The sequence below is a fragment of the Punica granatum genome, chromosome 8 (genome assembly GCF_007655135.1).
Source record: "Punica granatum isolate Tunisia-2019 chromosome 8, ASM765513v2, whole genome shotgun sequence".
NCBI lineage: Eukaryota > Viridiplantae > Streptophyta > Magnoliopsida > Myrtales > Lythraceae > Punica > Punica granatum.
The window spans coordinates 24,461,347-24,483,691 of record NC_045134.1 but is presented as its reverse complement, the minus strand read 5'-3'; the positions used below and the strand labels follow the sequence as shown (position 1 = coordinate 24,483,691).

Sequence of the window (22,345 nt, the reverse complement as noted above, 5' to 3'; positions counted from 1 at the left end):
TCCAAGGGTCCTGTCTTTCAAAAATTGCTTTTCTTTGTTTAGTTGGGGCCCTTTGGACTTTCGAATATCTTGGTGCACACCAAAAGAATTCAAAAATTTGACATGAATTTGATTCCAAGTCAAATTCTTGTACTTTAATTATTCTCGGACATTTGAATATGACAGAGTTATTTGAATTGAGATTTCGTAGCTAAGAGATGGGGACAAAAACCCCTTGTGGTTTGGGGTTGGGACAAATTGCACCATGTTCTTTTGTTTGTGACAATTAGCTCCCTTGTGGTATGCTCCGTTAGATATAAGGGGTTACGGCGTTAATTTTTTTTCCATTTTCAATCCTCAATCTTTAACATTTTAATCATTTTGGTTCTAAATCATTTTCTTTTATCATTCATATCCTCAACTTTTCATTTTAGGCTTATAAAGAAAATCGAAAGGGAAGGGAAGGTTGGAGACGCCGATTGGCAGGCCCAACCTTGAATCGATCGAGGACTCTGAGTCGGAGGTTCCCGGTCGATTCGAGATTGGGGCCGCCAATCGGCAACCCCGACCCCTCCACCGAGGTCGCCGGTACCCACGGAGGACACCGGCGACCTCTGTGGAGGGGTCGGGGTCGTTGATTGGCGGCCCCAACCCCAAATCTACCGGGGACCTTCGATTCGAAGTTCTCAGTCGATCAAGGTTGGGGCCGCCAATCGGCGACTTCAACCCCTCCACTTTGGTCGCCGACGTCCTCCGTGGGTACCGGCGACCTTGATGGAGGGGTCAGGGTCGCAGATTGGCGGTCTCGACCCCTCATTTCCTTTCGATTTTCTTTATAGGACTAAAATAAAATAAAATGAAAAGTTGAGGATAGGAATGATAAAAGAAGAAGATTTAGAACTAAAATAATTAAAAGGCCAAAGATTGAGGACCGAAAATGAAAAAAAAATTAACGCCATAACCCCTATGTTTAACGGAGCAAACCATAGAGGGCTAATTGTCCCAAACAAAAGAACATGGTGCGATTTGTTCTAATTCCAAACCATAATGGAGTTTTTGTCTTTTTTTCCAATTTAAAAGTATGACAAATTGGGTTGATTTAAGTGGTTCAACGTATGTTCCCCACAAAAAAAAAAACTCAAGTTCTAATCTAGTGAAGGAGAAAATCCACGGCGGGAGAGATTTGTTCCAAATTGGGCTAACTCGGCTCGAATTGGATTAGTCATCCAAGGGTCTTGTCTTTCAAACATTGCTCTTCTTTGTTTAGTTGGGCCCTTTGGAATTTCGATATCCTGGTGCATACCATAAAAATTCAAAAATTTGACATGAATTTGATTCCAAGCCGAATTCTTGTACTTTAATTATTCTCGGACATTTGAATATGACAGTTATTTGAATTGAGATTTCGTACTTAAGAGATGGACTAAATAGATATAGCAAGAAAATCCATAGATTATAAAGTTCGCCTTCGGATCAGTTTAGTTTCAGAAAGAGCGTAACTACGAGCCATGGCTGTGAAGGAGGGTCGAGGTATCCCTTTCTTACCGATCGATGTATGGATCGAGATTTTGCTTAGAATACCGGCAGAGAATCTTGTTAAGCTCAAGGGCGTTTGCCAGACCTGGCATGAATTGATCACAATTCGATACTTTGCCCACTTCCATCTCGAGCACTGGACATCCCAGTCCATCAGCAGATTGTTTCTCGAGACGACATACTGGTGTAAATGTGGTCACTGCTGTTGCTGAAGCATGTTATTATGCTGGTGGGTAGTAAGTTGATTATGGTTTTCAATGCTGCTGTGTATACGTATGACATGATTTTCAAGGAGTGGGGTACGATCGACGACTTAGATATAGTTCCTAGTTACTAAAGAATTTGGTCTGCAGATAAATCTCTTCCTTGTGTAAGTAGTCTGGTGGGCTGCAACTGATGAATGAGTTTGGTTCTCTTTATCCTTTTCTTGAGAGGCTGATGTACCTAATATCGACTAGGTTGATTACTTTACTTTACCCTTAAGTAAATTAGTTACACTATTTTCAGATATATAAATTTGTAATATCAATTGATGATTGTCCGATTTGAGCCATATCTGATGCTTCTGTATTATCTGAGAAAAGCTTCCACAGATGCTCGAATCCTGGGATAAAGAAGTTCACGACTAGATTCTATTAATTTATCGTTGTTCTACGCTCTGAAAAGATAATGTATTGCTTAAATGCAGGGTGCATCGATCTGATCTCTGATGTGTCCAGTTAGACGTCAGTCCTCGAAGATCTAATCAGTAATAGGCGTTTGATCCATTATAAGATTTCGAATCAATCTAGATTACTAGCTCGGAAAGTAAAGTTACCGGGTGGCAGGGGCCTCGCTAATCATGCATCCTCTGAAACTCAAATTTCTGAACAATAGCACCACTGATAGTCAATTATTGTTGTTCCAGTTGATAAGCCTCTTATTAAAACAGTGTTCTGCAGATAGTCAATCAGAAATTTTATTTTGTATTTGTTCATAATGAAATGTATGCATATGCATCCTTAAGCCGTCACAATTTTCCATCGCAAAGTAGGTGATCCACTGCAGAAAACTATAGCAGCCATCTTAATGTGCGTCGTGTTACTTATATTTGAAGACAAACCGATGAAATTCCTCTGTGTTCCCTTTTCTATTGTTTCATATCGAACGTACTTTACCTATTAATGATTTTATTGTCCAAAACGTGCCGGTTTAGTATATATCGACTTCTGAACAGAAACACATCACAGATATTGATAACGGACTATTACATTAATGATGTATATGACACAGCTAGGGATGATCAATATAGAACTTGCCGTGCTGTTCCAATTCCATGTTTGCTTAGTTTCATTCAGGGAAATGGAAAAATATATTGAAGACATCATATGGTGCTGGCAATAACGCCCAGGCATGATCGGGATTGATTCCCGCATCTCTGATGGCTAATTAAGCGTTGATACCGAATAAGTTTTGATCCATGAAGAGTTCAAGATAACCTGATAGTGCTCCTATCTAGTATAAATAGATAGTAGCTTCTCCAGAGAGGTACAACTTCGTCGGTCCGGAGGAGATTGAAGGCAATTTCAGGACCCATGAATGGACCATTTCCAGTAGCCAACTGTATTGCAGCCTTTGAATCAATCTCCGAGCTAACATCCCGAAAACCAAATGACCATGTTGTCCGGCCAACTTGAGAATCTCGAAATTTCCTTCCTTGCCTTTGTCACGATCATCCAGGGCCCGAACTAGCTAGTACGAGAAATAGAGCTTTCACCATTGCCAACAGGGCTGTCCGCAGTTGTATCCACCTCCGGCCGGCATTGTCTGTTCATTGGCGTGAGTGGGATCTTTGTTAACCTTTACCACCATCAATTTCTTGTGAAGAGCCGTGTAACAGCGGACAAGCTTTCCTTCTTATGACCGTAGCGGTCACATTGAAAATAGACCAAGGGAATGCCCTCGTAACAAATATCATAATCTTGTCTAACAAGAGGATCTTAGGGCCAGTTTGGTTCGGGCTGTGGAAACGGAAATGGAAACAGAGTGAGGTGGAATGGGACGGAATCGGAAACGGAATGACAAATTTTCATTTTTGTTTGGTTTAATAAGAAATTTGAATTCAATTCCGTTTGCTTATGTTTGGTTCCTTGCCTGCGGGAATCAAAATCAAATTTCTATATATGATAATTATTCGCAGTATTTCAGGTGAACAATTATAAGTATCCATATGGTTCCATAATTATTTATATAACGTAGCTTGAAATTGTTCAGTTTGTTTGTCGAATTGTTGATCGACCCATCAATTAATATGTTGACTCTGTTGATCTTGAGAACAACTAATCTTTCCATCAATTGTTGTTCATTGATAGTTTACAAGATTTTCTTTTCATTTTTTGTTCGAATTTGTAGTCATAAATTAGATTAGAAAAAAATAAAATAAAATAAAATAATTTTGATTCCCCTTCTCATTCCGTGAACCCTAGGGAATGGGTGATTCCCCAATATGGTTTAGGAGAATCGAAAACTGATTCCCCTAAACTAAATACCTACAATTGGAATGCTCCATTCCAATTTCGATTCCCCGTATTTTTCATAAACCAAATGGGCCTTTATGTTGAAGCGTACGACGATCTCCATGCAAATTCTAGCAAAATTACCATTTTCATGCTCCTGACTATCCATGTCAATTTCCACAGTCCAGCCAATTGAATGACCGATCTCATGAAGGCAAGCCTCATTGTAATAATCAAGTGGGAATTCCCGGACGCGCACCCGAACCACGGCCTTATCAATGGTAAGCGAAAAGAAAATTAGGAAACCAGGGCCGCATCAAGAGACAGTGCCCAAGTGTGTCCATGGACCATCAGGAAGCACCACCTCCCCGTCATCCGTCATACCGAACTGCACGATGAAGAAATCATGACCTAGACTAGTCAGCTTAAATTCACCATTCAGTTGCCAAAGCTGAATTAAACATCGCCGGAGATACAAATATATAGCCCATTTTCCGACCTAAAACCTTATCGTAATTAGGGAGGCCAACCATGGAGCACGACCTTGACGGATTTGATCCTTTGTCAAAGTAATCACTGGACACAAGCTCAATCAGCATCATCAGGCATCCTCGGATTCTTGGCAGCCCTATCCCTTCCTCAGTGTATATTCGTCTCTGCCTTCACATGAAGCAGAAGGTAGTCGGCCACGAACTATTCGGACCTTTTTCGTTCTCTTCATACTCCGAGCCTTGTTGTCAGTCTCCTTTGAAGACGGCGGGATCGACTCCGAAGGGCACCGGCGCCAGAGAGAACCATCGTTTCCCTTTTCCAGCTCGTTCATTAATTCTTACTTTCTTATTTTCCTTATCTTTAATCTCATTCTCCCTCTTTCAAATTAATACATTCATCCTGAGCATATTGAAAAAAGTCATCATAGTTGGAGAACGGTATAAAATGCGGGTTAGGCTGTGCTACGCACGGATACACTTCTAGCGTATGTTTGATTAATTGTCATGACGTGTGAATTCTAAATAACAAAATTTGTTTGAACTTAAAATTAAGTATTAAAAATTAAGTACATAAAATTTTAAGCATGATCAACAAAATAAGTGCAATTTATTAAGTAAAAATTGTTTGATAAAATTAATTGTATTCATAGTTTTTTTCTTTTATAAAATATGGGTTAGACTGAATTTGACTATTTTCATTTTTTACATTTTGACCCCAGACTTTAAATATTATATTGTAGTTTTACAAGTACTGAAAATAAAATAATGAAAATTTGAAAGGAAAAAAAAAAAGAGAGGGAGAAAGAACAGTGAGATCAGAGCTCAAAGGCATGCATCGCTAGTGTCTTCTGGTAGCCGGGGTCGGAGCAACTGCAACTCCGATCCTGGCTAAAATCATAAACAGATTTTGTTTTCGGCTATAAAGGCAAATAGTACGTGATTTTTTCTTTTTATAAATTTGCCCAAATTCAAATTTATGAATGGCGTCGTCAGTAAACCGAACACTAGTAAAATCTCGTCGACTGTGCCACGATCGCATTTCTTGTATATATTCAGTGGACTCAATGACATTCGAATCCAAAAATCAAAATTTTTGTCTTCTCGATCGTCTTGTATTAAAGATTCTTTCCAGTGGTCGCCTTCTTGTATTGTTATAGATGAAATAGATCACCATCCTAATATAATTGATCACCTCAAATCTAATAAGGCAATCTTTTGTATGTGGAAAAAATAATTTATATGGAGATTTCCTCGGAAAATAAAATCTATCGAAAGCAAAAATATAGGCACAGAATTTAAATTTATGAATCTGACCTCCAATTAAGCTGAAAATTTTGACCTGAATTTGATTCCATTCGGAATTCTTGTTTTTTTCTTTTATAATTATTCTAAGACATTTGGATCTGATAGATTTTTTTCCGTAGAATGGATCCGATAGATTTAACTGAATTGAAATTTCTCATCTAAGACATAGATTATAAATTTGTAACTGATCACTTGATCAAATCTAATCGGGCAATATATTTTGCATATAAAAATAATATTTTATATGGAGATTTGTCCGGAAAAGATTATCTTTAGGATATCGAAAAATCAAATGGAAGACTATATATATATATATACACGTACTTTGTGGCGTTGTGGCAAGTTTAGTTTCAGAGAGGACAATGGGAGATGAGCCTTCAGATCAGAAGCGTTCAAGAAATACTCCTTCCCTACCGATCGATGTGTGGATGGAGATTTTGCTCAGAGTACCGGCCGAGAATCTCGTTAAACTCAAGCATGTCTGCAAGACCTGGACTGAATTGATTATGAGTCAATCCTTTGCCTACTCCCATCTCGATCACTGGACTTCCCAGCCCGTTAGTGGGCTAGCCGTCGACATGAATTATTTGTCTAAGGGCTGCCGGAAGAATGACAGCATCTACTGCTTATTCGATTCCAACCATCCGGGAGGGCATAATTTTTTGGTTAATTTTTTTATGATGGACTGCAGTTATTGTCTCTCGACGGAAAGACGACGACGGTGGTCAAAGGATATCCGGCTTCTTGCCTGCTGCGATGGGTTACTTCTGATTTGCTATCCGGAAGAAACTCATTATCAATTGCTGATCTGCAACCCAATCACGGGATCATACACAAGGCTGCCAATATTTCGACCGTCGAACATTCAAGACTTTCACCTCCTGTATGCCACGACACTCTGTGAGTGGGCCATAGTTCGCAGTGCTTCCATTGGACAGTACAAGGTCTTTTCTATAGAGAAGGTGTTCATGTCAGGGAGGAAGTGCTACGTATTCGAGCTGCCAAGAGGCAGGAGAAGGCCCTTCGAGCATAACTGGAAGGAGCTCGAGGTGCCTCTGCCTAAGAGGTGGTTGATTGAAGCGAGCACCACAGTAAGAGGGAAAGTTTGTTGGCTATCAACAAAGCTGGACGGAGAGGATTATCATCAGATGGTAAAACTACTGTCAATCGACATCTTGAATGAGGAATTCCGGACTATGGCTTCTGTAAGGACATTGTGGCCACTGGGACATTACTTTGCATCGAATGGGACATTTTACTGCACGCAACAGTGGGATGGTCAGCTGAGGCTGTGGATCCTGGATAACTTCGATGACCCAACATGGGTCGAGCATAGGGGCATCCACTCCCCTGATCATCCTGTGCCATTGGAACATGCTGTGGTGCTAGGGGGTACTAAGTTGATTATGGGTTTCAATTGCCTCACGTTTATGTTCGACATGATCTCCAAGGAGTTTAAGCTGGTCGGGTTGGGTTCTGATTGTTCATTAATTTCGAGCGCAAAGAAAGTCCTTCCTTTTGTCAGTAGTCTAGTGTCATGTGGCTGACCAATGAGTTTAGTGCAACTGTTACGTTCGTTTCATATCATACTTTTACGATGCAATATCCACTGATCGACTTATCTTCTTTCTGTCCATTGTTTATGTTTCTGATTATACGCTCTGCTCCTAAAGATTACACAGTACATGATTTGTTTTCTAAGGCTTGTAATGTTATCTTGTATCCGCCGAGAAAAGCTTGCATTGATCGAAGCCCACCCTGCTAAGAAATTTTCCATTTTTTAATGCTTCTTCATATATGAAGCAAGAGTTCCATTGACAGAACCTGTAAATGAAGTTTTACTAAAATGTGAAAGCTGAAGACGTTTTTCGACTCAATGCTATTTTCTTTTGGTATCATGATCTTGTTCTGCAGGCCATTGTTCTGGTCCATGTCCTGTAGCATGCATGAATTCAATGTACATTTTGAGTCGATTTGGGTGTGCGCTGACGGTTACACTGCCAAAAATATGATAAAGTACCTGTGTATTATCTCGATTTTTCATGAAGTTATTCCATTTAACCTCCTGGCTCTCACTATATACTCACAATCTCTGTCATCTGATGTTGTCCATTAGCATGGATAACGGTTGTGCCCATGTGGCATCAGTTCTTTGACTTCGATAGAAGTAGAAACCATCAGATTTGGCGAGAGTCGAACCCTAACTGAAGAGGATCAAAAGTTTGTCCTGCTCACGAGGATAAACTCAGGGAGGTAGCGAGGCAATTTTTTACTCTTTTTATTTTCTATATTTTTAATTTATGTTGTTAATTTAAATTTAAATTCTTAATATTTATAATATTTTTCAAATTTTATGTGATTTTTTGTTTATCTTTTGAACTTTTTAAGTTTTCTACACTTTTATGATCTTCCTCTAATTTCTTATATTTTTATTTTTAAAATTTTCCGACTTATCTTTATTTCAAAAAATATACTTCTTCTGAATTTTTTTTATTTTTCATTTGGAAATTTTTTCAGGTGGTTGTCATATTTTTTACGATTTGCAGGGATGGCACTTGAGCAATTCTGAGTTTTCATTTGTACTTAGTTAACCTTCAAGTCATTACATCAATGGAAAAGATAATGGACTTCTAACAGCAAGACAAATTTGAAACAGAAAAGAAACGTGATTTTTCACAATAAAAATGTCATGTTGTGACAAAATTAAGGAGGATAAAATCAAACGTGGAGATTGTTTGTGTAATTTGTCTGATACAAAAATCATATCGAAAGATTAAAATGGTTGAATGGGAAATTTGAAATCCAACGGAATCTATATAATATATATATATATATATATATATATTTATTTTTATTTATGGGCGTTTGAGATAGTGGAGCTGTAGTGAGCCTAGTCAAAGTGCCCGAATTAATCAATGGAATTTTCTTAATTTTTTCTTCTATTTTTTTTATAAAAAATTATAAAAAAATCTTTATTTCTTAATTTTAAATATGCATTTTTTGATAAAATTAGGACAAAGTATAATTATTGTAATTTTTTTTAGAGATGTTAATATATTACGAACTCTTGTGTTAAAAATAAATCACAAACTTTTGAGTCTTTTAATTAATAAATATTTTCTCAAATGATCACGTTATACTAGAATATTTTTTAAATTTTATGATAAGATTTTATTGTCAACATAATATTTAATAAATGTATAATTTTTTGAGGTTTTAGATTTTGTAATATTCTTTTGTCTAAAAAAAGGTAAATTTGGTTCTGAATCTTAAGGTCCTTTTCTCTTTCGACTTCAACATTTCTTTTAATCATTGTTTCCAAATTTTGATGAAGGGAGAACTGCAGTTCTCAATTTCCTATTTTTCAAGAAAACCAGAGAACCTCTTTTCCTTTTAAATCCTATGTGGATTCTTTTGGTAATGTCTTCCTTAAAATGATTGTGTGCAATAGACAGATGCACTAAATGCAAATGCGAATTAAATGAACTGATTACTTCATTTAATGATGGAAGTCGAAAAAATGATGGAAATATAAGAACAATAGGAAGATAATCAAACTCAAACCAAAGTTACAGAGGATATCCTACTATGCTTTCCATCGAGACGGGGTAGTTTAGGCTTTGAATCTTGATCTGATGTCACCTGCGACAATGCTGAAGGAATATAACCACATTGAGATGCTCTGAACAAATAGTCGTGGGATGAATGTGAGACCTTCTGTACAAAGATTGATGGAATCGTGACCGTGTCGTTGAGGAGGAATATTGCCGCCACAGACTTTGAACTTGAATCAGAGGGAATCAGCCCTGCTGTTACAAGCTTGGGATATCTAACTTACGCCTATTCCTGAGATAGATAGCTTGAAGAAGCTCTGAAAACTGTAAAGATTTATTGAGTTGATCGAACATCCTTTCTTCAGGGGATCTTCTAGTATTTATAGATTTCCTCCATCCCTTGGCGGTTATGAATCTTCACTCTGTAGCTTTAAGGTCGTAGGATGAGCAGCTACTGGCCTCCCATAATTGTAAGTCTTTATCCAAACGTGGTAATTGTCCAAAAAGATAATGCAACATTCTAGATAATCCTTATCTTTTCATCGCAGTAAAACTGCTTCTTGCTCTGAAATGGTGTCACTTAGAGATAGAGTCTAGAATCCGTCCAACTCAAAGCTCGAACCATGCATACCCATGCAACATAAGCCCCAGATTGTGCCCTAGCTCCGAGTTAGAATCTAAAAATGCACTCACAGCTCGTTGCTAGACCTTCTAATAACGACGTTTTCTTTGGGTTCCTAAAATTGCACCAATATCCCACAGCTTTGTATATTTACACAAATGCCCCAAACAAGTGTCTTGTCCTCATAAAGCCACGTGTACTGGTTTTTGAAACTCATTTTATGCTGGTAACAATTATCCTTATCCTCCATGTTGAATGATTCGTTCACTTTACTCATATATATTTTAATCCACCGTTCAACCTTTTATTCCTTCTACTGTCATTTAATTTTTTAAAATTTTTAAAAATAAAAATAATTTCTCCAAATTTTTTGTGGACGAAAAGCTATTTTTTGAAGGCAAAAATAGATGGTAGGAATTAAGTAAAAAAATTTGTAACGTTTAGGATAAAGAATACATATACATGTACAAGATCTGTACTCGTGTTACGCATGGCGTTTCGTAAACTTTTTTTTTTGTTCTATTAGAATTTTTAAAAGATACAATTTTTTATAATAATTTTCTAATATATATATAATTTTTAGCAATTATAATAAAATAAGTAAATTATTAATTAATGAACTGAGTAAAATATTAATTAATGAAATTAATTAAAAGAAGAAAACTATGAGATGAGAGAGAAAGGACAGTTGATGATGCCAACGTGGGAAGTGAGAGGAGAGAGAAGAAGGAGGATGGAGAGAAAATAGGTGCGCGAATGTTGAATCCGCAGTATGCATGGGATTCTCTACAAGTTTCTCGTAGGAGAGGCATCACCACATACCTATTCAAGGCCGTTTGAACCTTGAGTCGGTAAGTTGCCCGGATCTAAGAAGGAACATGATACTACCTCTTAAGTTTGTTAAAATCAAGGTCTGTGAAATCGAAGGATTCCAAGTTCGAGGATTTTATTACGACCGGGTTTCTCCGATTGCCTGAGAATTGGTACTCGGCCTACTTGAGGTTTGCCAAATTTTAATTAATTGTCGAGTTGATCGTTATCCACACCCTCGCACATAATTTTGAAATTCACGTAATGAATCGGATCAAATTAATTGAATTGTGCATATGAGATGGACTCACTCATCACTTGGGCCTTCAATGGCCTCATGGCCAGGTCCAATTCTATTCTCTAACCCTCGTGTACTCTCCCTTCCATATGGGCTAACCCCGAGGATCACTCCCAATGACTAGGCCAACCGAGGTCGACAAAGGGGGTTGTGGGCCTTAATCCCTAAGGCTAGCACACGCATTCATGTTTCACTCCTTATCTTCGTGATATTCGATCGAGGTTGGGTTACCGAAATCATTTCCAGATGAACCTCCTTTTGGGTTAAAATTCTCCATTTTTTCATTTTTCTTTTTAAATTTTGAAAGGGAAGAGGGAGCCTACCCCTACCCATTGGGCCAAAACGGACCCAAATGGGCCTCGGTGGGCTCGTGGGTGGCCCGACCTTCTCACAAGACCTATGGTTGAACGACCATTGAAGGGAGGTGGCTCGGAGTGGGAGGGACGTGATGGTGGTGATAGGCATGGAGGGAGGTCGCTGGAAGTTGCCCTAGGGCAATGGAGGTGGGCGGCCATGGAAGATTCAGTATCTTCTCACAAATTAGTGAACTAGATAAGATTCATTTGTATAGAATAACAAACAATAAATTAATCTTCATAAATTTATCGGAAATGTGAACTACTTATACAAATCAAAATCAAAATGTGGGAGAGGAAAAAAGAAAAAAAGAAAGAAAGATGCAGGGTTGTTTGTCTGCTTGGATGAATGGAGGAAGATAGAGTGGAAATGATTTTAACTTTAATTTTAACTCTATTTCAGTTAACTTTACTTATCTTTTAATTCAATAACACAATCATTATTTTCTCTTAACTAATCATTACTTTATCTCAACTATTAATTACTTTTTTCCAAAATTCAAAAACACAATTATTATTTTTTCTCAACTATTTATTACTTTTTTACACTTTTTCTCATAATTCAACAACACAATCGTTACAATCCAATTAAAATTAAAACTCAACTTCACTTAACTCTAAAACCAAACATAACATAATACTAAGTGATTGAGAGTATCTTGGATCAATATTGTGGTATGAAATTTTAGAGGTTTTTGGTTGTCCAAAATGATGCCTAGGGTTGTGGAGAAGACAACATTTTGCTTATATATGTCATTGGAAGGGTTTTGACCATGCAAAATCAGGGGAAGAGAGTGATATATATTAAATTGTGGTCTAAAATTTAAGAGGTTTTACTATAGGACCTCATTTGGCTAAATTTTTTTTACTATGATATATGATATTATCAAGAAGATATTTTTTTCAGACAAAAGATATCTTGGATTTTGACTTGTATCTCATTCCTCACAAGGAGTCTTGAGGCGAGCCGTATATCGTTGCGATCCCAACTCGATATTGGAAGTAACAGTTATGAGAAGCGTGTATCTTTGTCAGAACACCTCCTCCGACTTGGCAAAACCGCTCTTCAAATTGCTAGCGTCTCACTTGTAAAATTCATATCTCCTTGATTTTGTGTAGTTTGTGACCGGCAACCCACCAAATCGGCGCTAGCTTGATGAAATTTGAAGGAAAAATGTAAACTCAACCATTAAGGTCCATCAAGGCTGCTTAATGACTCGTACAATGTTTTCGTCGTCACAACTCTTCCTGTCACCTCACTGTTTTGGATCGATTCTTCCAAGATGCTCGCTTTCTTCACCAAATTCGCCACACCACCCATGTTCAGCACATCATGGGCTTACCCATGCCCTCTTTAAGTGTGTCCTCCACGGGCTCGGGCTGGTTGACTTTTTGTTGACCGAGGCCAATCCCGGGGTTTTTGGCCGGGAAATGATCGTTTGAAATCGGCTGTGATCGGCACCTTCATTCCTTGGGACCAATCGGTGCTCGATTGGAAAACTTCTGTGAACTCTTGGGAGTGCTGCAGCATGAGAATCCAGAGGGAGGGAGGGAGGGAAACTACGAATGACGTCAGCTGGTACATGGATCATCCTACTAAGAGCGAAGAAGGGCAAGAACCGGATGAGAGCGACCTGAAGTGCTCCACTGAAGAAAGCAAAGTAGAGAATAATGGATCCATGGGAATTCTAATCCAAGCACGAAAGAAAACCGTGGCTGAAAGATCGTTCCGGACATTAAAGAGTGAGTCGAGTTCCTCGGACAACAGCAATAACATTACCTCGCAGGAGACCGTCAATACGTGGCGTGAGGGATTGAAAGGACTGCTGGAGTTATTGGATTCATGTGCAGAAGCCGAAGTGCAAGCCACAAGACTCGGGATAAATGGCTCGGACAATTCAGATGTTACTAGGTGTAAACCTTTGTTGAGCTTGAAAGCTTAATCTGTTTCATTAATCTTCTGATGTATATACAGAAGTACAAGTCTTGAAAGACAAGGAAATATCTCTTCTGGATTTGGCAAAATACTTATGGTGTATTTGATTTTAGAGATAAGTAGAGTTGAGTTTTGATTTTAATTGAGTTGTAATGATTGTGTTGTTGAATTATAAGAAAAAGTGTGAAAAAGTAATAAATAGTTGAGAAAAAGTAATGATTGTGTTGTTGAATTGTGGAAAAAGTAATGGATAGTTGAGAGAATTTAATATTAAAAATTGTATTGAATTGTTAAAAAATTGAAAAAAAATGAAAAAGTTATAATTGTGTTGTTGATTTTTATTATATAGTGAATAGAGTTAAAAGTTAAGAGTTAAAATTGTAAAAACATGATTGTAAAACCAAACGGAACGTTTAACTATCCTAATTAAGAGAGATTCTATACATAAATACATTAATGTACAACTGGCGGATCCCATAAAATATGGTAAATATCCCAAGATATCCGTAATATCTCTTCTGGATTTGGCAAAATACTTATGGTGTATTTGATTTTAGAGATAAGTAGAGTTGAGTTTTGATTTTAATTGAGTTGTAATGATTGTGTTGTTGAATTATGAGAAAAAGTGTGAAAAAGTAATAAATAGTTGAGAAAAAGTAATGATTGTGTTGTTGAATTGTGAAAAAAGTAATGGATAGTTGAGAGAATTTAATATTAAAAATTGTATTGAATTGTTAAAAAATTAAAAAAAAATAATTGTGTTGTTAATTTTTGTTGTATAATAAGTAAAATTAAAGTTAAGAGTTAAAATTATAAAAACATGATTGTAAAACCAAACGGAGCGTAACTGTCATAATTAAGAGAGATACTATACATAAATACATTAATATACAATTGGCGGATCCCATAAAATATGGAAAATATCCCAAGATATCCGTAATACTAGGCTTTCGGCTGATGTTAGGATTGAGAGCTCTGAGAAAATGGGTGCTTTGACGGGTGCAGCCATGGAAGGAGATCAAGAAAGCACAGAAAATGGCTCGTCGGAAAATTTGTTTTATTTCGAAAGGAAACCTTTCGTCAAATTTATCGATGAAGACTGGAAGCTGCCAAAGAAGCTCTGGAGATGTTCATTAGAGACCATCAAAGAGAGAAGGTCATGGAAGAGTTAATTGTTGAAGTTGCCACAAGGTTGAGTTCTCGCCCTTGCTGCTGAGGTTCTTGGTGTTTTTGTTTGCAGACGAGAAGAAGATGCCCAAGTTCCGCATAGGATAGACTCCACTAATCATTAAAATGAACATAGGAAATATTATGCTTCCAACAAAGTCTTTCCTTAAACCCGATTTCACTTTTCCGCCTCTGGAATACAACGAGACTGAGATGGTGCTTGGGCCATTTGATTGAGCCATAAAGATCGATTTCTCAAAGCCATCACCGTGTCTGCAATCCTCTCATCATAGGAAACAATAGTGTACAGCTTTCTGAGGTCCAGTCGATGACTTTAAACTAGTCATCCCCAAAAATAGCCTCTTTGTATACTTATAGTTAGTCATTGATCTCCAGTAAACAAACCTTGTCTGAGGAACAAAAATTTAAGCAACTATAGAGTGAGCCACGAATCTCATACGAGTTTGGAGAGGACGGGACCACATCCACCCACTGCTTCTCAATGAACTCCACATGTGAGCTTGCCTTCGGAATGGCAAAGTACTGAAGCTTGTCTATCTGATTCACCAGTTTGTTCAGAAAGCTCAAGGACAATATCATGTCGACACTTTGCTCAGGCTGTTTAGTATCTTCTGAGACCTGAATGCCCACTTCTGCTTCCTTCGATTTAGTGAACCCAAGAAGCAGCTCTGGTGCACCTTGTAAAACTCGATCGGTGCTGCATACCTGCAGTGGAAAGACAGCTCAGAAGCAATTCCCCATTCTGAACACTGAAGTTATTATATACACTCTAAAAAAGATGCTGCTGACTTCAACTAACACAAGAATTTGATATCAGCTACAAACAGATATCACTGACCCATAGATACTCCACACCGAGTTCAGTAAGAATCTCGGGCATATGCTGTGATGATAACGAGCTTACTATTCCTCCAGGTCCAACTGGTGATTGTAGCATCTCCCAAGGAGATTTCATCAGAATCTTATGCTTTTTTGGTTCTTCTGTTGAAATGCTGACAACTGGTAGCATCTCTTCTTCCAAAAACCAGACCTGCAAGGAGGGGTCACCAATGGTCATGCACTAACAAGACTTAATAGACTCGAAATGTAGACTGATAAGGTACTAGGTCGATCTACACAAATTATATTCACCTTCTTTGAGTCAAATGCGAAATAGTCATTTTCTAAGAACAACCTTTCCAAAGGGGTGATTTGATGGGATGGGGAAATCAATATCATTGGCACAGATCCACGATCTTCCACCTGTAGTGAAATATATCCATCAGACTGCATGACAACCCTCTTAAGTCGCAGATACTCCTCTTTTCTGTTTTTCTTTGATAGTTTAAAACTTGGTTCTCTGGTTTCTGTTGTTTCTATATGTTGAAAGATACAATCTAATTGAAATACCTGAACGAGGAACTCTGGAAAACTATCTGAATTGGAGATATCCAGCCTGTCACTGTCATTTACGACCAACAGAATGGCCAATTTGCCTTCAAAAATGAGGCGGTTCCCATTTTCATGAAAAGAAGAGTTTGCGCTGAGCTTCTCTACAGTTGTGGCAGGTACCTTGGACTTTGTACCACCAAGGAACTTAGCTACATTATTTCTGATGCAATAAAAGAAATGTGTAACTGAAACAATCTAAGATATATGACTAGCCAAAGCAGAAATCCTTAATCGCATATCATTAAGCATAAATAGCAACTTAGCTATTTAGGAACAAAGCCACCATAATTAACATCCTCTTTTGGGAACATAATATCAAAATCTTCTAATTATAGAGTCGTGAAATGCATATTTGTTATAATTCTGAGTGTTAGCATTAGATAATTAGATTCTGTCACAAATTTATGCCAGACAACATTAAAGACTCACATTTCAGAGGACATCTGGATATTTTGCAAAGCCTGTTGAAGCAATTTAGAGTTTATGCCGACAATCTGATCTGCGAGTAACCTCCCTTGGGCTTTTTCTCCATATCTAAACCCATGAAATACGTGCTGTTGCTCCAATTCACAGAGCTTCTTTTTTGCTGCTATTAGGCGTTTTTGGAACCTTTTCCTTTCTTTCCATTCCTGGAAGATTATAGCAGCAGATTCAAGGGCATGATACTATTAGCAATCAATTTGGAAAAGAGATCAATTGTAAAGTGAAAAGGGTATGCCTCACAAGCTGTCGCCTCTCTTTCTTTGAGATTGTGTCCGACCGCAAATTTAACTCGAGGAGTCCCTTTGGAGGTGTAATAAACATCTCTTTCCTCTGTACATCAATGTCTGGAACAATTGCTTCGACAAATGGCACCCATATTAGACGATCAGGAGCACCATTCTCTTCTTCCTTTGACTTTCCACTACCATCTAGAGTACGCGCAGATGAGTCTAGCTGAACATGCAAAAGATCGTTGGCTCCACTGTCGTAAACACTCACCACAGTTCCTACTACTTCAGCAGTTTCCTGAAGAGGGCAGACAAGCACTAGATAACTAAGAGTTCAGTTCTACAAAATCGGACCATCATCAAAAGGTACCTGAAAGATGATGAGTGTACTACTATCACCAGAAGATCTTTTCCATAAGAATAAAAGAATGGAAGAATCCAAACCTTATGAATAACTCTCATGCCAACAAGATCATGTGTATAAAATTCCCCTTCATCTAACTCTGGTCTGTCTCTCTTCGCAACAAGTAATGTTGAACCAATAAGTTGTTTGGCCTGAGCAGATATTGAAGGTGCTTATTATAAGAAACTTGGAGAAACAATTACATTTAGCAACTCTTATTATCTAAGACAAACAGTGAAGAAAGGAAAAATCATGCAGCATCCAGAAGTATTACAATCCAGGCTAAATTATATGTATATGTATTACAATGACACAATAAGTCAAGTTAAAATCTAAGATGAGCGATGGGCACCATACTTATAATCCTCCAAATAGTTGAACCAATTTCGGAAACAAAAAATGGTATCAAATCATATATAACTTTATACTCTAGTAATCAACAAAATAATGCCATTTTCCTGTTTTCACCAAATTCTGCCGATGAAGTATCACATTTACATCACGTAATAAAGAGTATGAGGACCATTAGAGAGTCAGAATGTCTCAAACAATTGCTAGAAAGATAACATACAAGATGATACAGCATAGAGATACATTTGGAAGAAGTAACATGTTTTGGAAAGACATAAGATTGATTTCAAATAAAGACTGAAAAGAGCAAGTTTGATGACGTATATCTGGAGAATCATTTTTTCCACTAGTGATGCTCTAGAGGAGACTATCCAAAAATGCTAAAAGTTGAAGCAAACATATCATGACAATTAACATAACTATGATTATGATCACTATAGCTTTATCCATATCAACAGCATGACAATGAGTATGAATCAATTCAAGAAATATCCAAGCAGTAATGACTTCTGGTTCTATGAGAGAAGAGTGTTTTACTGTCTATCTAGGTACATAAAGAAAACTTCCATCAGAAGATGAAGTTTAAAAAAAATGTTTTCTGCATTATCAAAAAAAGGAAAGGAAAGTATGCTAAACTGAACTCTGCTGTAAATGAAGCCAATAAAAATGATCGTATGCAACCACAAATTCCTGTTCCAGCATTTACCTGATCTACTGTGTCAATTCCTTCAAATTTCAGTATCCAAGTCTTTTGTCCAGGGTGTCCTCTTCCATCAACTAGCTCGATTTCTTGCACCATGTCTCTACCTGATACTCGATGCTTTAACCATCTTCTTCCAGGCTATATATAAGCAGAGCTCGAATTAGATTACAGTACTCAGTATCTATTAAAAGAAGAGAACAATAAAAGTTTGTGCAACCGGAAAGTCTCAGAACTCCATGAAAGATTTTTCAAATTTTGTCAACCTTACAAAATCGGAGTTCAGGGAAATCAGTGGTGGGTTTAACACAGATCTCCCCTTGCAGCCCATGAACTCTTGATATATATCCAATTTCAACATATCCAGATTCTGTCAGACTGGTTTCAATGATCTCTTGAGCAGCTGAAGTAACAAAGGAAAGGCACATTATAAACATATTGCACCAACTGACCATGAAGATTTTCAAAACAATCAAAGGATATTGACAGCAAAAAGCACCGGCTTCACGTCAGGAGATTCATCCAGGGACAACAAATAAACTTGCCACAATCCCACTGATTATCACAAAGCACTAACACTGAGTACTTCATAAGTAGAAAAATCCAAGGAAATCAGCCTCTCTCACTCATTTCGCCATGAATCTAAATCCAATACAAACTTGCTCTGCCTCCTTTGGTATGCCTGTATAGCCCTCGTAGTTCAGTCCATTTGGTACGGGGTGTGTTTAAACATGCAGCTAGACTGGGTTTGCTTGGGTCTTGGGATCATATTGCCTTCCACATATTTTATCCGGCACACTTAGCAGCAACCCCTTGTAATGTTTTATCCCTATCAGCAAATTATGTTTTTCACCAAAAGATAAGAAAAAGGACATTTAAGATGTTCAAACACCCAAACTCCGTTCTTCTTCTTCTTCTTCTTTTTGGAGGGGCTTAAATTACTTAAATTCCACACTCTGCATACAAATCCTGCATTCGATCTCACAATATCCAAATGAAGATGCTTCAGTTCAATAGCGTCCATAATACTCCCTAAGTAACAATTTAAAGTTTTTCCAGGAATTGAAGCAGTTGGCTGTTCCGCACAAACATTGGAAATGTCAAGTTTCTAAGAGAAGCACCATCAAATAGAATTTCACGACATCCGAACTCAGTGCTTTCTAGCCAATTCACAACACAAAAAGGCAGCTTTCGTTTATTACTTAACACTGCCCTTCGCAGCGTTCCGTAGCATAGTTCAAGCAGAACATACAAAAATCCGACAATTTCAACAAAGACCAGCAAGCTAAGACTCCATCCAGATCACTAACAAAAGTAAAGAGAACCGCAAAGGCGCAGGCAGGGAATTTAAGAACCGTTGCTCTGCAGGGAAGAGATGGCGATTCTACGATTCTGCAAGCGCGTGACACGCAACCACAACGGCGAGGAAGCTGAGACCAGGGGAGGAAGCCGGCTCCGGCAGCCGGTAGCGAACCGCCGAACGAAGGTTAGAGGGTACGGCGAAGAAGGCAAGGGATTGGAGCAGCAAAGGACTGAACTTCTCTGCATCATCTGAGAGACTGAATAAATGAAACGCCCAGAGCTCGAAGGAGACGAAGCTCAGCGCGGTTTCCCGAAGATATTTAACTCAGCTTAAATTTTCAATTCGCTATCTATAATTTTGGTTTTCCAAAAATAGTCCTCGCAAGGAATATTATTTCTTTCCATGACCAGTAAAAAAATCCTTTCTATGCAATTTAGTCCCTGTGCATTGTATGGTACTCTTTTCGTCTCATCAAGCTTGCGGCACAACACAAAGATCAGACGTAGAGGATAAAATTACTCGGGCCATCCATTCCTTGTCATTCTTCTAACTAGTAAAACTAATCGTATTATAAAAAATTAACATAACCGAGCAAAACCGACACATATGGAATGCACAAAGTTATCATAATTGTACAGAAGGACTGTCCCATAGTACAACTGAGAACGAGCTTACTGGAATCCGACATTATTCATCCATTTCTCTAGGAGTAAAAGATTATTCGCCGATAATATCAAAGATTTAAGGCATTCTTAATAACTTATACAAAAACTCGAAAAGATCAGCCACGAGATTGACTAGCATACAAATTTACTCTACTAATCAAAGATTTGAGGCACTAGTAATAACTGATACAAAAATTTGACAAGATCGGCCGCAAGATTGACTAGTGTACCAATTTACTCTACTAATATATATCAAGGAGATACGAGTATATCTGGAACAGAGATCATGCTAGGCTGTTTGGATCTTGTGCCAGTACTCCCTTGAGTCTCTTTGCGCTTGTCCTGAGCTAGAGGTCAATCACGAAGCTACACCTATTGGGCTCTCTGATGTAGTTCATGTTAGAAAACCGAGCACGTGCGCAGCGGAAAGTTTAATTACGGTAAAAATCAAATTTTTATCGCATGCTCGTTTAATCAAAAACTTCAAGATCACATCTTGACATAAGAATCGCCTTCTAAACGAATAGATAACATCACACAATGAATCCATAAGAAAAGTTACAAACTTTTCACTAACCTTATTGATTCGAGTCGATCAAATTAGCCATCCAAGTGTCCGGCCTCTAGCTTGTCCACACGAGCACGTCTCCACCGAGATTAGACTCCTCTCGACCCGTACACTCCGATCTAGGTCACCAATCTCGAACGGAATCGTCACGGAATGAAAGGATCTCTTCAAGGACGTCAAGGACAATACCGAAACACCGAATTGGAGCCGAGAAAGACTCCGAATTGCCTCAGAAATAACGTGGCTGAGCTGCTGTAATTTTCAGCTGAAGCCGCCTCTCTTTCTCTCTAATATATCGGGTCTTATTAATAGATCGTGCTCTAGGGTTTTTTGTAAGAACATATATATATATATCTTTACCCTAGGGACTAAAATGCAATTATTAATTAATCCGAATTAATTAATAAATCACAAATGAGTCCTCACAATTTAAGTCATCCAATGACTTACCCTTATAGTTAGAAAGAAAGATTAAATAAGTCCTTGACACGAGTTTTCATAAATAGACGATCTATTTACAGAAACTCTTCAAATAAGGAAACTATCGTATTTCCTTAATTAGATTTATCCTTGATATTGAACTCGGCTTCAGGATGTGCTAGCACCCTTGCAACCACATTGCAAACCTCGTTCGATAATTAATTTCTAATTAACTTCCTTAATTAGAATTAATTCTTTTCTCGGTTTAGACACGCTCAATGTGTGTGACTAACTAGGTTCATCATCAAATGGCAATAGGATTATAGTATCAACTCATTTGATACTACCAGAAACTCTTTCTGTAACCGAAAACATAATTCCCAAAATGTCATTGGTTCCCAAAGTTCACGAGTGACACCTAGCAGCATATCGTGACAATCCAAAAGATGACGAATGTATAATTGGAACATTCTGATGAACCTCTGATCATATATACCATGCACTGAATCCTTTCACTACAAGATCCCGATCTAGCTAAAGTTACGGTAAATGCCAAACTCTATAGCCGATCATATGGACTCTCTAATTTCATTCTTAGATCCGTAGCACTTGAACAGAAACTCCTTTCTATTCAAGTCTATTTACCCCGGCCGAGGATTTCTCGATCTAGAATAAAACTCATATCCATAGGACATTTTCCCTGTTTACTCAGGTTAGTGAATCCCGTCTTGATCAGACACCTAACTCCGAGTATAACTAACTAGGACCACTATCTGCCGAATACTCACGCTAAGCACAAATACATTAGCAGTAGCAAATCCTAATTACCTATACTTGAGATAGCGTTCCATCTCAGGTTGAAGGACTATATGCACTAATACGATCCGGATAACATTCATTGACATTTAGTAAATTACCGTATAAACATTATCTGCACGTCACGTTCGACTACTTATCATATAAGTATCCACATATCTGTCATGATAACAGTTATCAAATAGCATGAGACTCACTACTCCATCTTCATTAGTATCTGTATACTAATCATGGAAACAAATAGAGGTGACGATCTATCTGGAGAAATAATATTCAGTTAAGTCTCCTACGATCGTGAACAGTTTAAAGATATTCTTACTGAATTACTTCGTCACTCATATTCTTAACTCTTAAAAATGAAGTATTCAAAATATCTTAAGGACTTTATTCTAATAAACATAGACAATA

General features: G+C 37.8%; 1 protein-coding gene across 3 annotated transcripts; it reads right to left on the bottom strand.

Annotated features, from left to right (window-relative positions):
* Nucleotides 1-14,772: 14,772 nt before the first annotated feature.
* On the bottom strand, nt 14,773-20,734 carry LOC116188975. Of its 3 annotated transcripts, none has more exons than XM_031518433.1 (10): nt 19,521-19,770; nt 18,432-18,568; nt 18,172-18,306; nt 17,156-17,266; nt 16,725-17,009; nt 16,431-16,630; nt 15,960-16,161; nt 15,702-15,812; nt 15,409-15,600; nt 14,773-15,275 (listed from the first exon to the last, which is right to left on the bottom strand). In XM_031518433.1, the coding sequence occupies exons 1-10, from the start codon at nt 19,714-19,716 to the stop codon at nt 14,928-14,930; spliced, it is 1,917 nt and encodes a 638-aa protein (XP_031374293.1). In that variant the 5' UTR covers nt 19,717-19,770; the 3' UTR covers nt 14,773-14,927. The 3 variants fall into 3 exon arrangements, with proteins under 3 accessions (XP_031374293.1, XP_031374296.1, XP_031374294.1); XM_031518436.1 differs by lacking the exon at nt 19,521-19,770 and adding an exon at nt 20,711-20,734 and having other exon boundaries at nt 14,865-15,275; nt 18,437-18,568; XM_031518434.1 differs by having other exon boundaries at nt 14,865-15,275; nt 18,437-18,568; nt 19,521-19,730.
* Between the last annotated feature and the right edge of the window lie 1,611 nt (nt 20,735-22,345).